Source organism: Balaenoptera ricei, chromosome 14, assembly GCF_028023285.1.
Source record: "Balaenoptera ricei isolate mBalRic1 chromosome 14, mBalRic1.hap2, whole genome shotgun sequence".
NCBI lineage: Eukaryota > Metazoa > Chordata > Mammalia > Artiodactyla > Balaenopteridae > Balaenoptera > Balaenoptera ricei.
In genome coordinates, this window is record NC_082652.1 from 66,486,554 (window position 1) to 66,501,396 (window position 14,843).

Sequence of the window (14,843 nt, forward strand, 5' to 3'; positions counted from 1 at the left end):
TAAATTTTAAAGAAGCTAAAACAAGAAAAAAGGATTTTGATAATTATTTTAAAGATAGACCTCAGTGGCTGCTCTAGGAAGAATGAACTGGAGGGGGCAATCGTCAATGACTTTACCTTGCATTTTGCCACCAGGCAGGACAATAGCCCTCCTGGTGTGTTTCTAGGGACCGGTTTCCAAGGGAGAGGATTAAAAAAGAAAAGTAACAGCCTATACATTGTATAAAATAGCACATGGGGTGAGCATGAAGGGTCTGTGTGATAACCTGTTTTCTTCTTTGTTTATTTAAGAAAAAAAGCACCCTCCCATACTGTATAGAGAAAAGTCAAGGAGCAAAGCCAGATGCAGCACCAGCTCAATCTCTGGTAATACCCAGAATGACCAGATTCCAAAGTGGCCAGAGGTTTGAAGCAGAGGGACAGCCCTGGATGGCCAGGGGCAATGAGCAAGCTCCTTCCCCTGGTCACTCGCCAGGCAGAGCAGAGAGGCCACACCCACTGCAGGTGTTGGGGTGGGAAGAGTGCAGGACAGACAGTAGGAAGCTGGTCTGGGCCAAGAGCCGTGAGAATCAGGACGACCAGGTCAAAATAAGGGTCTAGAGGACATACGGGGTCAAGCTGGGCCTCACACCCTTGTGAGGAATGTGGGACTCTCCTGTGGCAGGAGGACATCTTGCTCTTCTGGAGCAGGTTCTACAGTCACCTGTGCATGGCCACATGGATCACAGGCCAAAGGCTGGGACTTTCCCTCTGCGGCCTCCTTCCCTGGAGCCCTGGAAACCACATCCATGGTCCCCGTCTTATTCCGACAAGGTACCACCAACATTAACCACAATAAATAACAGCACCGCTTAACCACATGACTGCTGGGAGGGAAACAGCACACAGGCGTTGTGTCCGAGTCAGGCAAACTTGGTTGGGGACTATCCCAGTTTTAAAGAACACTTGAGTATTCCCTTTTCAAGCAAATCCACGGAAAGATTCCTTTAACTAAACTCTCCATGGGGCATTTGAATAAGATTATTTGTAAAGTATGCGCTGACTTATACCTTTCCAGGAGCATCTACCTAATTTGACCATGGGTCTCTGAACTTTCATGGAACATTCCTCTCCTGGGCCTGTGATGGCTCCTGTGAGGGTTGAATCCCTACATCTCTGCCTCTCTTTCTCTGACCCCTCTCTCCTCCTGCCAAAATACAGGTAGTCACCAAGAGTGCTTCTCTGGGGACCTCTTATTTCTCGATTCTTTCTCCTCGAGTAACTGTCACCCATTTCCTTTGTCACCTCTGTGCTGATAATAGTTGACAATCACAAGTGCTCACTATGCGCCAGGCACATACTAAACTCTGATTTAATCCTCACAACAGTCCTAGAGCGTAGACATTGGTATTGTCCTCATTTTTCTACATGGAAAAACTGAGTATGGGAGTTGAAGTAATCTGTCCAAGGTCACCCAGCTACGAGGGGCAGACCGGGGATTCAAACCTGGCCAGGCCACCTCAGAGCCTCTGCTGATGACCCTTCTGTACGTTATGCTGTTCCGTGCACTCTCTTGCTTGGACACCCTTTCCAAGGTGCTGGGGCCATCTCCACCAGCCCCTCAAACCCAGAATGTTGACACCAGAGCACACTCACTGACGTGTTTGTACTGGTTGTTAAAATATTAAAATACCCCCAAATCTTGCTGTCTGGCACCCTGTTCCTTCCCCAAGACCTCCCCATATCCAGCAACCCTGGCATGGTCCTGGGGGGTGGGGGCGGGGCGGGTGGTTTCAGGATGCTCCTGGCCTGCCTATTGTCAATACCGCTCTGCTTCCTCTTCCTTCCCTCCCCACAAACCAGTTCCTCATCTGACTTCCTTATTTCTGGGGTCCGCACCTCATTTTCCTGTTCACCTTACACAGAGCTTCCTTCAAGTCCTCTTTTCCTCTTACCAGCTTCAATTAGTGACCCTGTCCTGTGGCTCTGACTTCTTCTACCCTCTGCCATTCCTCCCATCTGTCTCCTCCTGTCCCTTCCCTATGATTTCCATCCTGGAACAGATCCTTTCTACCCCTGGCCCAGTTTTCTTCACTCCTACTAGACTCTCCCATCCCCTGACCCCTTTGCCCTCTACATCCCTGAGGACAGGCATTCAAGACCAAAGCCCGCCCTCCCTGTCGTCTTCCTAATGAGGAATCTACCTTCAACCCAAGAGTATGGTCTTACTCCTGCAAATGCCACCTCCATACAGAGGAGGTATTTTCTTAAATATTTATTAAATTCACTCAACTGATACCCACCTTGTTTCCAAAGTTTTCTACCTTATGTAATCACAACCTTCTTGTCCTTGAAGCATGAAAGTTATTGCCATCCTCTCAATGATAACAACAGCCTTGCTCCCCGCTCCCACCTCTGAGAGTGTGAGAGCATCGCAGGCAGCCCCTGAGGTCTCCAACAGTTTCTCTTCTGCCCCTTTTCTCCCAAATCCAGGCTGACTGTCCCATCTGCCTGATTCCTGAGCATCCACATGCAAAGCACCATTGCAGTTCTGGGGGCTCAGTGGACGGTGGGAGCCAGTGCAAACCCCCCAGGAGCTCATGGTTGGGGCTGAAGGCGAAAGATATCCATGATATCCACATGAAGAGTCAAATGATGTCCCACCATCTACCTCTGGCAGTGCCAAAGGGACACTCTCGCTGAGCACCAGCCTCGTTGAAGGCATTCACTGAGCGTTTGGTCTAGGCAGAGTCCTGCTCCACTATTTAATAGCTCTACAAACTTGGGGAATGTTGCTTAACCTGTCTGCCTCTCAGTTTCCTCATCTGTAAAATGGGATACTCAGTAAGGGTAGTTGTGAGACTTAATGAGTGGTATGTGTAAAGTGTTTAGAACAGTGCTTGCCACAGACTCTATACACAGTAATATTAGCTATTACTGTTTTTATTATTTGACATAAAATATAGGAGATTAGAGATGGAAGATATCTTTGCAAACTCTCTCTCAGGATCTCGTACCTTCTGAAAGTAAAAGCTCAGAGGGGAAAAAAAGAAAGTAAAAACCCAGAAATTTCTCTGCCTTGCACTTTCACCCTACCTCTAACTCCCAACACAGATCTCACGTCTCCCCCCTCCCCTAATCACTCCTGCAAGTCTGCACTGGGAGCGGCTGGGGGGCTGCCTTCCTATGGCCTGGGAGGCCTCTGAGGATGGAGGCCGCAGCTCTCACCCCACGACATGCCCTGTCAGCCTTACAGATCCACTGTACTCATTCAGCCACTACTTGCTGAGAACCTGCTGGCATCAGCCTGTGCAAGGGGCAGTGGCATTGAAAGCCAGCACAGTAGCTGTCCACAAGGTGCTCACATGCTTGTAGGCCCCCAAACTCAAAACCATAAACTGACAAATGCTATGAAGGAACAGAACATGTGCTATTGGGTGCAGTCAAGAAAGGCTTCCCTGAAGAGAAGACACTGGGCAGAGATTTGAAAACTGAGTGTTACACTTTGAGGGGAAGAAAGGCAGATCTCTCTACCCTGCTTTTTCCCACAATGCCTGTCATGGGACCCAGAAGTCCTTTATTCTACCCAAAGAACTCCCAGGCCTCCTCAAGGGGCCAGCTGCGAGGTTGTTCACCTTCTCTGTGAAGCTGCGGGGGCGTGAGCTGCACCCTACAGGTGGGCAGTGCCCCAGGAGAACCTCATAAACTCCAGGAAAAGGGACTTCACAAAGCAGGGTCTAAACTGTGTCCTCGAGGTTACAGGGCCAGGTTTCTCTACCCAGCAGCTCTAGATAGGGGACAGGAACCTGCTAAGCAGCTACGAGGCTGAATGGGGGACAATCAGGGTCTCAAGTAAGGAGCTGGGGCGGCTTGGCAGCAGTAGGTCAGTCTGGAGACGTGGTGACTTTCTGCTCCTGCCTTAAAGGGATGAGGGCGGTTCCTCCGCATGAAGGGCTACAGACCCTTGAGGGGCACCTGCGGAGTGAGAGGACAGGGGGGAAGAGGACTGGACAGAGGGAGAGGGGCAGGCAGAACTGCTGCCTCCTGGTTAGGCCCGTCCTCGGGCTCAGATGCCCCCACCGGCTCACAGGGTCTCACACACGCACCGGCCCCGCCCTGGGCGGTGGCAAAGGCAGGGAGAGGCTCAGGAAGCGGGGCTGCGGAACCCGGCAAAGCTTCTGCTAGAGAACGCCTCTAGGGTCGTCTGCCGGGGCGAGCCGGGAGTTAATGGGGCTCAGACAGGCTGTACGTTTCCGCGGACCTGGAAAAGCCGATCAGCCTGGCGAAGTTCACCCCACGTTCTTCACCCCACGTTCTCCGCCCCACGTCCCCCCAAATCCGCTCACAGCGCAGCCTCAGGGGCCACCGGCGACTCTCCCCGGACGGGTGACTCCTCTCTTTGGGTCTCGGTTTCCCCATGAGATGAGGGGGGAATGTCCCGACTCTAAGACTACACCCGTCAGCAGTGTCCGGGGGCGCGGGCGGCCGAGGGGGAGCCTGGGAACCGGATCCCGGGGACCCGCGGGCGCGCGGCGGGCTGGGGTAAGCGCAGAGAGGGGCCGGCGGCGGTGCCTCCCCTCGGGTTCTGCCCCGGAGCACGGGGCAGGCGCCCACGGCTCCCCTCGGAGCCCCCGTTCCCCAGCCCGGCGATGGGTCGCTTACCCCGCCGACTTACCCAAAAGTTCCCCTTGAACAGTGAGCCCGTCATGGCCGGCGCGCGAGGAGAGGTGAAAGCCAGAGCAGGCGCGCTGCGACACGGACTGTCAAGGCCAGCGGCGCGCCCCGCCCGCGATTCCCGCCCCCGCGCCTGCCCAGCGCAGCCCCGCCCCGCGCCGCTGGCACCCAGCACTCCGCACTTGTCCCGCGCGTAATGGAGGGGCGGACCGCGGGTTAGAGCCCTGCGGCGTCAGGCTTCAGTTAGTCAGCCCTACATTCCCCCTCCTTCGGGAGGCCTTTAAGGATTGGAAGGAACCGGTCCTGTCGCCTCCCCGAATTCGGCTCCGTTCCTGCCCACAAGCCCCCTCCTCCCTCGACCCAGTTCCTCGCGGAGAAATCCAGGCTCTGCGCGGTGGTGGAAGGAGCCCCCGCCGGATCGGAGGTGGTCGCGGGGACGGCGCGTCGGCTCTGTGAAGCTTGAGCATTGACAATGCTAGCGGCCGCGTCAGGTGTGGACGCTTCATCTAGTCAAGTGCAGGACCCCAGAGGCGCCCGCCACAGACAAGCACGTTTTAGTCTAAAAGTCATGGAAAGATCACTGATACTGTTTCCCCTTGACTCTAGGTCCCTCAGTGGGGTCCTTACAAGGCATCCGGGAACTCAGCTCCTCGCGACCCTTCCGCATCTTAGGACCCAGACCCAATACCCTTTTCCACCAATCCCATTCCAGAAGTAGGAGCCCGAACTTCCTTCCTCTCCCTTCACTTTCGTAACGTAACACACTCATAAACATAACCCAGGGCAAGTCAGACCCATCCGGGCTTTGTAGTAATACGGCACTCTGGGACAAAGTACTGCCCTGTGCTACATGCCCTGAACCTAAACTGAAGCCCAGAGAGGCTGATTGACTTGACCAAGATCACAGCGTATTTAAGGTATGAAGAGCTCGGTTACAGCTCTTCCCTTCCAAACAGAATCAGAGCCCAGGATAGAAGTCAGTCCTGGGACAGATCCATTCAAGGAGGGGAGGATGAAGGTCCAGAGTGCCAGCCCACAACCTCATGCCTGGAGAGGCAAGCTTTGCCTCTGAGCAGGTTCTAGCTTGGTCCAGACAGAGCGAAAGGACAATTACTGGGGTGATATGAAGGACAGTTGGGAGATTCTGCCTGGTAATACCTAGCCCCCTCCCCTGTGATGAAATCCCACCAGTAGTCATCCGCAACAAGGATGGAGAGGTGGCCTCCAATCCTGGGTCACTCCGAGGACATGCATCCATTCATCTTGTTGTTCATCTCTTTGGAAAGCAGTTAGGTTAGAAGAAAGAAAGGGAAGGCTGACAGCATCATAAAGGGCAGCAGAGGCCACAGAGGGCACCAGGGGGACAGGCTAAACAGCAGGAGGAGTAAGAAATAGTGACAACTAGGCAAATGAAAGATGCTGCAGTGCCACAGACAGCATCAAACTGTTTCCTGGGAGTTTTGAATATTTTGCAACAAATATTTTAAATACAATTCTAATTGTCTAAGTTTTCATTTTTAACATTTTTAAAACATCTCACGGTACATTGTACTTGATTTTCGTGGCTCAGAACCCAGTCCTCTGAATTTTAACTCTCTTCCACCACCTGGTGGCAAGATTGCAAATTGCAAATGGTTGTCCGCGCTGCCAGAAAATATTCCTCATTCATTCCTCATTTATTAACCTCATCACCTGGACAGGTGTTGGGAGTTAAGAAAACAAGCAATATCTGTACTATATCCAAGGGTCTATAACAATTTTGGGACATTTTACTAACGAAATTAACACTACTACAGCAACAATGGAATGATGAAGTTTAATGATCAATACATTTAAGATAAACCACTATTAATATTTTGGCATTTCTTCCAATAATACACATTTGCATGACTGAGCTCTTACTGTACATAAAATTTTGAGTTTTGCTTTTGTAACTTAACAATATTTCATTAGTATTTTCTAAAGTCCTTTAACACACTTTTCCTAACAAAAAGTTTGATAGCACCTGGTCCTGGCCGAACAGACAGGACAGATACTCTTTCATGTAAAAACTGAAAGCCTCTGTGAAGAGAAATTTGGCCATATCATCAAAATTTTAAATGCTATTTATTTATTTCTTTATTTATTTTGGGGCCGCGAGGCTTGCAGGATCTTGCGGGATTGTTCCTGACCAGGGATTGAACCCACACCCTCAGCAGTGAAAGCGCAGAGTCCTAACCACTGGAGTGCCAGGGAATTCCCTAAATGCTCCTGTGTTTTGACGCAACAATTCCATGTTGAAGAATTTACCCTCCAAATATCCTTATGTGTGCAAAGTGAAATATGTATAGTTATTTATAACAGCATGGTTATTCTGCCAAAGATTTTAAAGAACTAAATGCCATCAGTGGAGAACTAGCTCAATAGATTGTGATACAGCTAAACAATGAAATCATATTCAAGCATTAAAAAAGTGAGGAAGCTGTGTTTTGATATGGAACAATCAACAGCTATTAAGTGGGGAAAAAAAAGCAAAACAAACTGCCATTGGGTGAGGAGGAAAAAGAATAGACACACACGTTTTAAATGGGTCTCTTTGATGGGGGGGATGGGGCAGAGGGGCATAGGAGGGAAGGAGACCTACTTTTCTTCATGCCCTCTGGACCTCTGAATTTATACAATGTGAGTTTATTTCAAATCCCCCCCCAAAATTAAAAAGAAAAATCTTCAGTGTCATTTTTTAACTTTTGCATAATTTCCTATCAAGTGGATATACCAATACTTCCTTAGCATTTTCTTAATGCTTTTAGAAATATTACTGTGATAAATATCTTTCATATAAATTTTTGTTAAAATTCCTCATAATGGAATGTTCATAACAGCACTGTTCACAATAGCCAAGATATGGAAACAACCTAAATGTCCATGGACAGATGAATGGATAAAGAAGATGTGGTACTCATATACAATGGAATGTGACTCAGCCATAAAAAAGAATGAAATAAATGCCATTTTCAGCAACATGGATGCAACTAGAGATTATCATACTAAGTGAAATATGTCAGAAAAAGACAAATATCAGATGATATCACTTATATGTGGAATCTAAATGACACAAATGAACCTATCTACGAAACAGAAACAGACTCATGGACATAGAGAACAGACTTGTGGTTGCCAAGGGGGAGGGGTTTGGGGGAGGGATGGAGTGGGAGGTTGGGGCTAGTAGATGTAAGCTGTTATATATGGAATGGATAAACAACAAGGTCCTACTGTGTAGCACAGAGAACTGTATTCAATATCCTATGATAAACCATAATGGAAAAGAATATTTTAAAAAAGAATGTATATATACGTATAACTGAATCACTTTGCGGTACAGCAGAAATTAGCATTGAAATTCAACTATACCTCACAAAAAATTCCTCATAGTGGCATTACAGGTTAAATAATATAAACATTTTTAAGGTTTTGAAATAAAACTGTCAAACTGTTTTCCAGAAAAGTTATGGAGGAAAAGGAGGCTTCCCCAGAAGGAAATAGGGATCTTTTCCCTGAAATAGGATAAATGGATGGTGAGTGGCAAAAGTTAACAAATGCCCACTAAAATCACCAATTTTCCTTTACACCTATCGGTCTGCATTCCTCTTCCTCCCCTTCCTCCCCTCCGCCAACTCCTCTTAGTTGTTCCTTCTTGAAACACTGCTTTCTTCTTGTCTCTGCTCTCCTCACAAAGCCACGTTTCCCCATCACAATTAAGTCCCAAGTGCCCCTGTGCGGTCAAGGCCCTCCCTACCCTGACCTTTCCCACTTCACTCCCCGGCTTCCTCCCCTCTCCTCACCCCAGGCCAGTCAGGCTTTTCTGCCATCCCAACTTTGCTCCTCTTTTGCAGGCAGCCTGGGTGCTGCTCTTCTTCCTGCTCAAGTTCCATCTCACCACCACCTCCCCCTCTTCTCCAGCCCTGTCTTCTCACTTCTTGAATTTCTAGAAACTGTCATTCTTGTCACACAAACTAGCCCTTAATGAAATATGATTTATATCCTTATGTTCTTCTCTAATTTCTGTTCCTCTTGGATAGCTTACCTCCCCAAGAAGACTGAAAAGCACCTCAAGATAAGGATGATATTTTCTCAAGTACTCTCATGGATTAGACAAATGATGGAGCCAGCCAGGGAATTCAATAAGCTCTCTCTGATCATCAAGAGCAGAACCAATTTTTACTTCAGTTCCCATAGTCCGATCCCTCCCTTCCAGGAGACGGGAGCAAACTTGGCCAAGGAGGTAAAGCCAGGATCCGAGGACCAGGACCTGGCCAAGCAGAGGCCATGGTACAAAAGCACCAGAGGGCAGGAGTAAGCTGTATTAGGTCTGCCAAGACAATGTCAAAAGCAGAGAGGATGGATTTCGTCACTAAGATTAGAAGCTGAGTAGATTGAGGAATGGAACAGAGGGTCAGAACAGGACAGGAATAGAATACAATGGGAAAACTTCCAGGAGGAGGCTTCAGTGCCCAAGGGCTACTAGCTGCATGGATCAAAGCAAGGGTTAGGGTAAGTACCATTGTTGGGGCCCAAGGCAGACCACCCGCAAAATATGCCTCAGTGGCATATTGATTTTGAGTTAAAGTTAATTTAAATTGCAAATGCAAGAGGGACACTTGACCATCCTGTCTCCCTGAAAGCAGGAAATAAATCTCCCATTTGAAAGGTGCCCTCCCTGTACTAGGAGGTTATCTCTTATCTCTTATCTCTAATCTCTTATCACCAGAGATTATGGAATTCAGGGCCAAGAAGCCTATATAAACAAAACTTGTTACTGTAATTCTTTCATTTACTACCCCGAGCCCAAACTCTGTTTAGACTCAGTTATGAAGCACCCAAAGCCTAAGTTTCTTTGTCCTGACAATTCCTATCAAATGTATTCTTTGTCTAAAAAGTATGGGGGCTTCCCCTAGTGACACAGTGGTTAAGAATCTGCCTACCAATGCAGGGGACACGGGTTCGAGCCCTGGTCCAGGAAGCTCCCACATGCCGCGGACCAACTAAGCTCATACACCACAACTACTGAGCCTGCGCTCTAGAGCCCGCGAGCCACAACTGCTGAGCCTGTGTGCCACAACTACTGAAGCCCGCATGCCTAGAGCCCATGCTCCGCAACAGGAGAAGCTACTACAAGAAGTCTGTGCACCGCAACAAAGAGTAGCCCCCGCTAGCCGCAGCTAGAGAAAGCCCGCGCTCAGCAACAAAGACCCAATGCAGCCAAATATAAAAATAAATATATTTAAAAATAAATAAGTAAAAAGTATAAAAGTTGTCTGCTTTGGGCTTCCCTGGTGACGCAGTGGTTAAGAGTCCGCCTGCCAACGCAGGGACACGGGTTCGAACCCTGGTCCGGGAGGATCCCACATGCCGCGGAGCAACTAAGCCCGTGCGCCACAACTACTGAGCCTGCGCTCTAGAGCCCGCGAGCCACAACTACGGAGCCTGTGTGCCACAACTACTGAAGCCCACGTGCCTAGAGCCCGTGCTCTACACACGAGAAGCCACTGCAATGAGAAGCCCGTGCGTCTCAATGAAGAGTAGCCCCCGCTTGCCGCAACTAGAGAAAAGCCTGCACGCAGCAACGAAGACGCAATGCAGCCAAAACTAAATATATAAATTTATAAAAAAAAAAAAAAAAGATTAACAGTAACAGTCATAATTCTCATTGACAGTATGTACCCTTGACATCAGGTGATGAGGACTGGTAATTTACCTCTGTGGTCTTTCACCTAAAAACATATAACCCTCGTCTAATCATGAGGAAAATATCAAAGTGAAAGACATTCTATAACATACCTAATTACTATCCCTCAAAACTGTCAAGGTCTGGGCTTCCCTGGTGGCGCAGTGGTTGAGAGTCTGCCTGCTGGTGCAGGGGACACGGGTTCGAGCCCTGGTCTGGGAAGATCCCACATGCCGCGGAGCGGCTGGGCCCGTGGGCCACAACACTGAGCCTGCACGTCTGGAGCCTGTGCCCCGCAACGGGAGGGGCCGCGATAGTGAAAAGGCCCGCGCACCGCGATGAAGAGCGGTCCCCGCACCGCGATGAAGAGTGGCCCCCGCTTGCCGTAACTGAAGAAAGCCCTCGCACGAACCGAAGACCCAACACAGCCAAAGATAATAAAATAAATAAATAAAAATACTTCACCCAAAACAGCACGCCTCCTAAAAAAAAAAAAAAAAAAAACAAAACTGTCAAGGTCATTACAAACAAGGAAATCTAAGAAACTCACAGCCCAGAGGGACCTAAGGAGGCGTGATGACTAATGTAGTATCCTGGATGTGAAATTGGAACAGAAAAAGGACATTAAGTAAAAACTAAAGAAATTCATGGGGGCGGGGGGGAGTAGAAAACAAAACACCTAAGGAAATCTGAATAAAGGATGAACTTTAGTCAATTATGACGTATCAATATTGGTTCATTAGTTGTGACAATATACCATACTCCTGTACTATCATGATGCTGCCTCAGCTCAGGAAGGCTTTCAGGTCAGCTTCAGTACAGGGGCCAGAGCTGTGCTGGGCTCGAGTTGATGCCTTGACCAAATAAAATAAGTTCAGACAGAAACTTGTGTAAGCCACCTTTCTAATATACATCTTTATGGTTAATAGGATTTGTTTTAACTGGCTAAATGCAGGACCCCTGGAGAGTACAAGTGAGGTCAATATTGCAGGTTGGTCTTGCTGATAATTATTGTTTTAAAGATGCCTGTGCAGAAGAGTTAATATATAGGCAGGTCTGGGACTGCTGCTATCCTGAGAAAAGCCTGCTTGCAAGATTAGCCCTTGACTAGCATCTAGGAACTTGACTGGTATTCAGTTCCAACACTGATATAAAAATTCTGTGCCTAAACTGTTTGTACAATGTGACTTATGCTGAATACCTGTTTCCTTCCGGGAGTCTGGAATTTTAGTACATGCTAGGCAGAAGGTGCCCATGTGACTAGCCCCAGTAAAACCCTTGGACTGGGAGAGGACTAGAAGGCTTACACCTGGTTTCCTCCATACATTAATTACTCCAGGAGCATCTTCCCACTGCTGATTTTGCGATCTGTAGTTCATACTGATATGAGATGGAAAGCTTTCCTTTAGAAAATGCCAGCTAGTCAATGTAGAAAGGAATTATAAAACCACCACTTTAAAACTCCCAATGCTGTTAACTATTTCAGGCAAGAATCAACAGATCCCAAAACCATTCAGTGGAAGATGCTGGGGAGATAATTAGGGAAACTTTATTAAGGACTGCATATTAGTGAATCAATGTTTGTTTTCTTAGGTGTAATAGTGGTATTGTGGTTATAAAGATGAATATCTTTATTCTTAGGATATAGATGCTGAAATGTTTTAGCTCAAGTGTCCAAACTGTCAGGATGCCTGCAACTTACTCTCAAATGGTTCACCAGAAAAATGAATAAGCGAAGTAATGAATGAATAAAGCAAATGCATCAAAATATTAACAACAGGTGTATACTGATAAAGAGTAAATGGGTGATAATTGTACTATTTTTTCAACTTTTCTTAGGTCTGAGTATTTTCATAATTTAAAAAGAAAGTAAAGAGGGGACTTCCCTGGTGGCGCAGAGGTTAAGAATCCACCTGCCAACGCAGGGGACACAGGTTCAAGCCCTGGTCCAGGAAGATCCCACATGCTGTGGAACAACTAAGCCCGTGCACCACCAACTACTGAGCCTGCGCTCTAGAGCCCGTGAGCCACTATTGTGCCTGGATGCTGCTACTGAAGCCCACGCACCTAGAGCCCCTGCTCCCCAACGAGAAGCCACTGCAATGAGAAGCCCGCGCACCGCAACAGAGTAGCCCCCACTCGCCGCAACTAGAGAAAGCCTGCACGCAGCAACAAAGACCCAACACAGCCAAAAGTAAATAAATTAATTAAAAAAAATACTAAGTCAGAGAAAGACAAATATTATATGATTATCACTTGTATGTGGAATCTAAAAAATAACACAAATTAATTTATTTACAAAACAGACTCACAGAACAAACTTATGGCTACCAAAGGGGAAAGGGAGGAGGATTAATTAGGAGTATGGGATTAACAGATATGTACTACTGTATATAAACAAGGATTTACTGTATAGTATAGGGAACTATATTCAATATCTTTTAATAACCTATAACGGAAAAATCTGAAAAAAAATAACTGAATCACTTTGCTGTACACCTGAAACTAACACAATATTGTAATCAACTATACTTCAACCCACTAAAAAAAAAAAAAAAGTGGGCTTCCGTGGTGGCATAGTGGTTAAGAATCCACCTGCCAATGCAGGGGACATGGGTTGGATCCCTGGTCTGGGAAGATCCCACATGCCGTGGAGCAACTGGGCCCATGCGCCACAGCTACTGAGCCTACACTCTAGGCCCACAAACCACAATTGCTGAGCCCGCGTGCCACAGCTCCTGAAGCCTGCGTGCCTACAGCCCGTGCTCCGCAACAGAAGCCACCACAAGAAGTCTGTGCACCACGACGAAGAGTAGCCCCCGCTCGCCACAACTAGAGAAAGCCCGCACACAGCAACGAAGACCCAATGCAGCCAAAAATAGATAAAATTAAAAAAGTAAAAAGTCTTCCTCTGGCCAAATGCCAACACGAGCTCTTTTCCAGCTCTACCAGTAGGTATTCATTTTTAATTCAAATGGCATTTTGTACTGGTTACTTACTGCATCTTATTTGTATTTCTAGGTAGTAGCTGCACAGTATTTACAAAGTCATCATTACATTAAATGTCTTTTGTCCTCCCTCCCTAACCCTAGATAAGTTACTGAGAGGATCCTTCTGCCTTGCTCACTTTGTACCTTTCTTTAGTGTTCATCTCATAGTTGATGCTCAATAAACTAAGCACTACTTAAAATACGCCTATCTCGGGCTTCCCTGGTGGCGCAGCAGTTAAGAATCCGCCTGCCAATGCAGGTGACATGGGTCCGAGCCCTGGTCCAGGAAGATCCCACATGCCATGGAGCAACTAAGCACCCGTGCCACAACTACTGAGCCTGCGCTCTAGAGTCCGCAAGCCACAGCTACTGAGCCTGCACACCGCAACTACTGAACTCCATGCACCTAGAGCCCCTGCTCCACAACAACAGAAGCCACCGCAATGAGAAGCCTGCGCACCACAACGAAGACCCAACGCAACCAAAAAACAAAATTTTAAAATTTATAAAAAATAAAATATGCCTATCTTAATTTCTAGAATCATAGACTTTATTATCAAGAGACCTTAAAATACGTATCTGAAAGCCATAAAACCTCAAATTTCAAAGGTCAAGTACCTTTTCAGACGTTCACCATTCCTCTGTAAGTTGTACAAAAACCATTTTATGATAGGCCATTTGGCTGCCACACAAGAAGGCCGTTAATCAGAGTATTCAGGCCTGCCTGTTCAGAACAGCCAGGTGAAGTGTCCCATCACATTAGTCTCTTGAGTGATTAAAAAAAAAACATCTGAATCTTAGAATTTGTTGCTCCTGGTTCACTGCTGCAATAGAATGGGCTGGGCTTTAGCTCAGTAAAATCAGGGAAAGGGCCATACGCTTAGAATTCTTGACATGTTCTAGCACAACTCTTTATTTACATGAACAAAAACTTAAATGACTTACCAAATTCATACAGCATATTGACAGTAGAAACTAAAATCTAAATGACCAGACTCACAAAAACTTTTCATAGGGCATATCTGCTCTTTTAGTATCAGTATCATCTATCATTAGACAAATTAAACTAGTACAGTTTTAAAGTATTCTATTTATACAGAGCCTACCGAGACTGAGAAGAACATAAACATTTTGGCTTTCATCAGCTCATAAATAAGTCACATAAGCAAAATTTCTTTACCGCAAATCATGTTTATATTGTAATGACAGAGAATTATGGTAGGGTGGGTAGTGTGAGTGTCCACGTGAAAAATTCTTACCTATTGGGTGAGATCAGTAGATCACACATATAATATAAAAGCAGCATAATAAAAACTGCAGTATAGAGGTAACTGACAATAGAAATAAATGAAATTAGTTTCTTTAAGAGAGCTGAAAAGTTGGGGGTAGACAAGCAAGAGATTGCCATTTTTCATCAACAGCCCTGTCTTGAGTTTTTGATTCATTAAATTATATGCCTGTGTTAATTTAAAAATGAATAGAGCCCCAAAAGACACA

General features: G+C 46.7%; 1 protein-coding gene across 1 annotated transcript in view; it reads right to left on the reverse strand.

Moving 5' to 3' along the window:
• PSTPIP2 (proline-serine-threonine phosphatase interacting protein 2) overlaps window positions 1-4,755 on the reverse strand; it is an 84,805-nt gene extending 80,050 nt beyond the window's left edge. Inside the window, exon 1 of the mRNA XM_059894680.1 lies at window positions 4,654-4,755. Within this exon, the coding sequence (XP_059750663.1) occupies window positions 4,654-4,686 (33 nt within the window). The 5' untranslated portion in view covers window positions 4,687-4,755. The remainder of the gene's footprint in view (window positions 1-4,653) is intronic.
• Window positions 4,756-14,843: the final 10,088 nt, after the last annotated feature.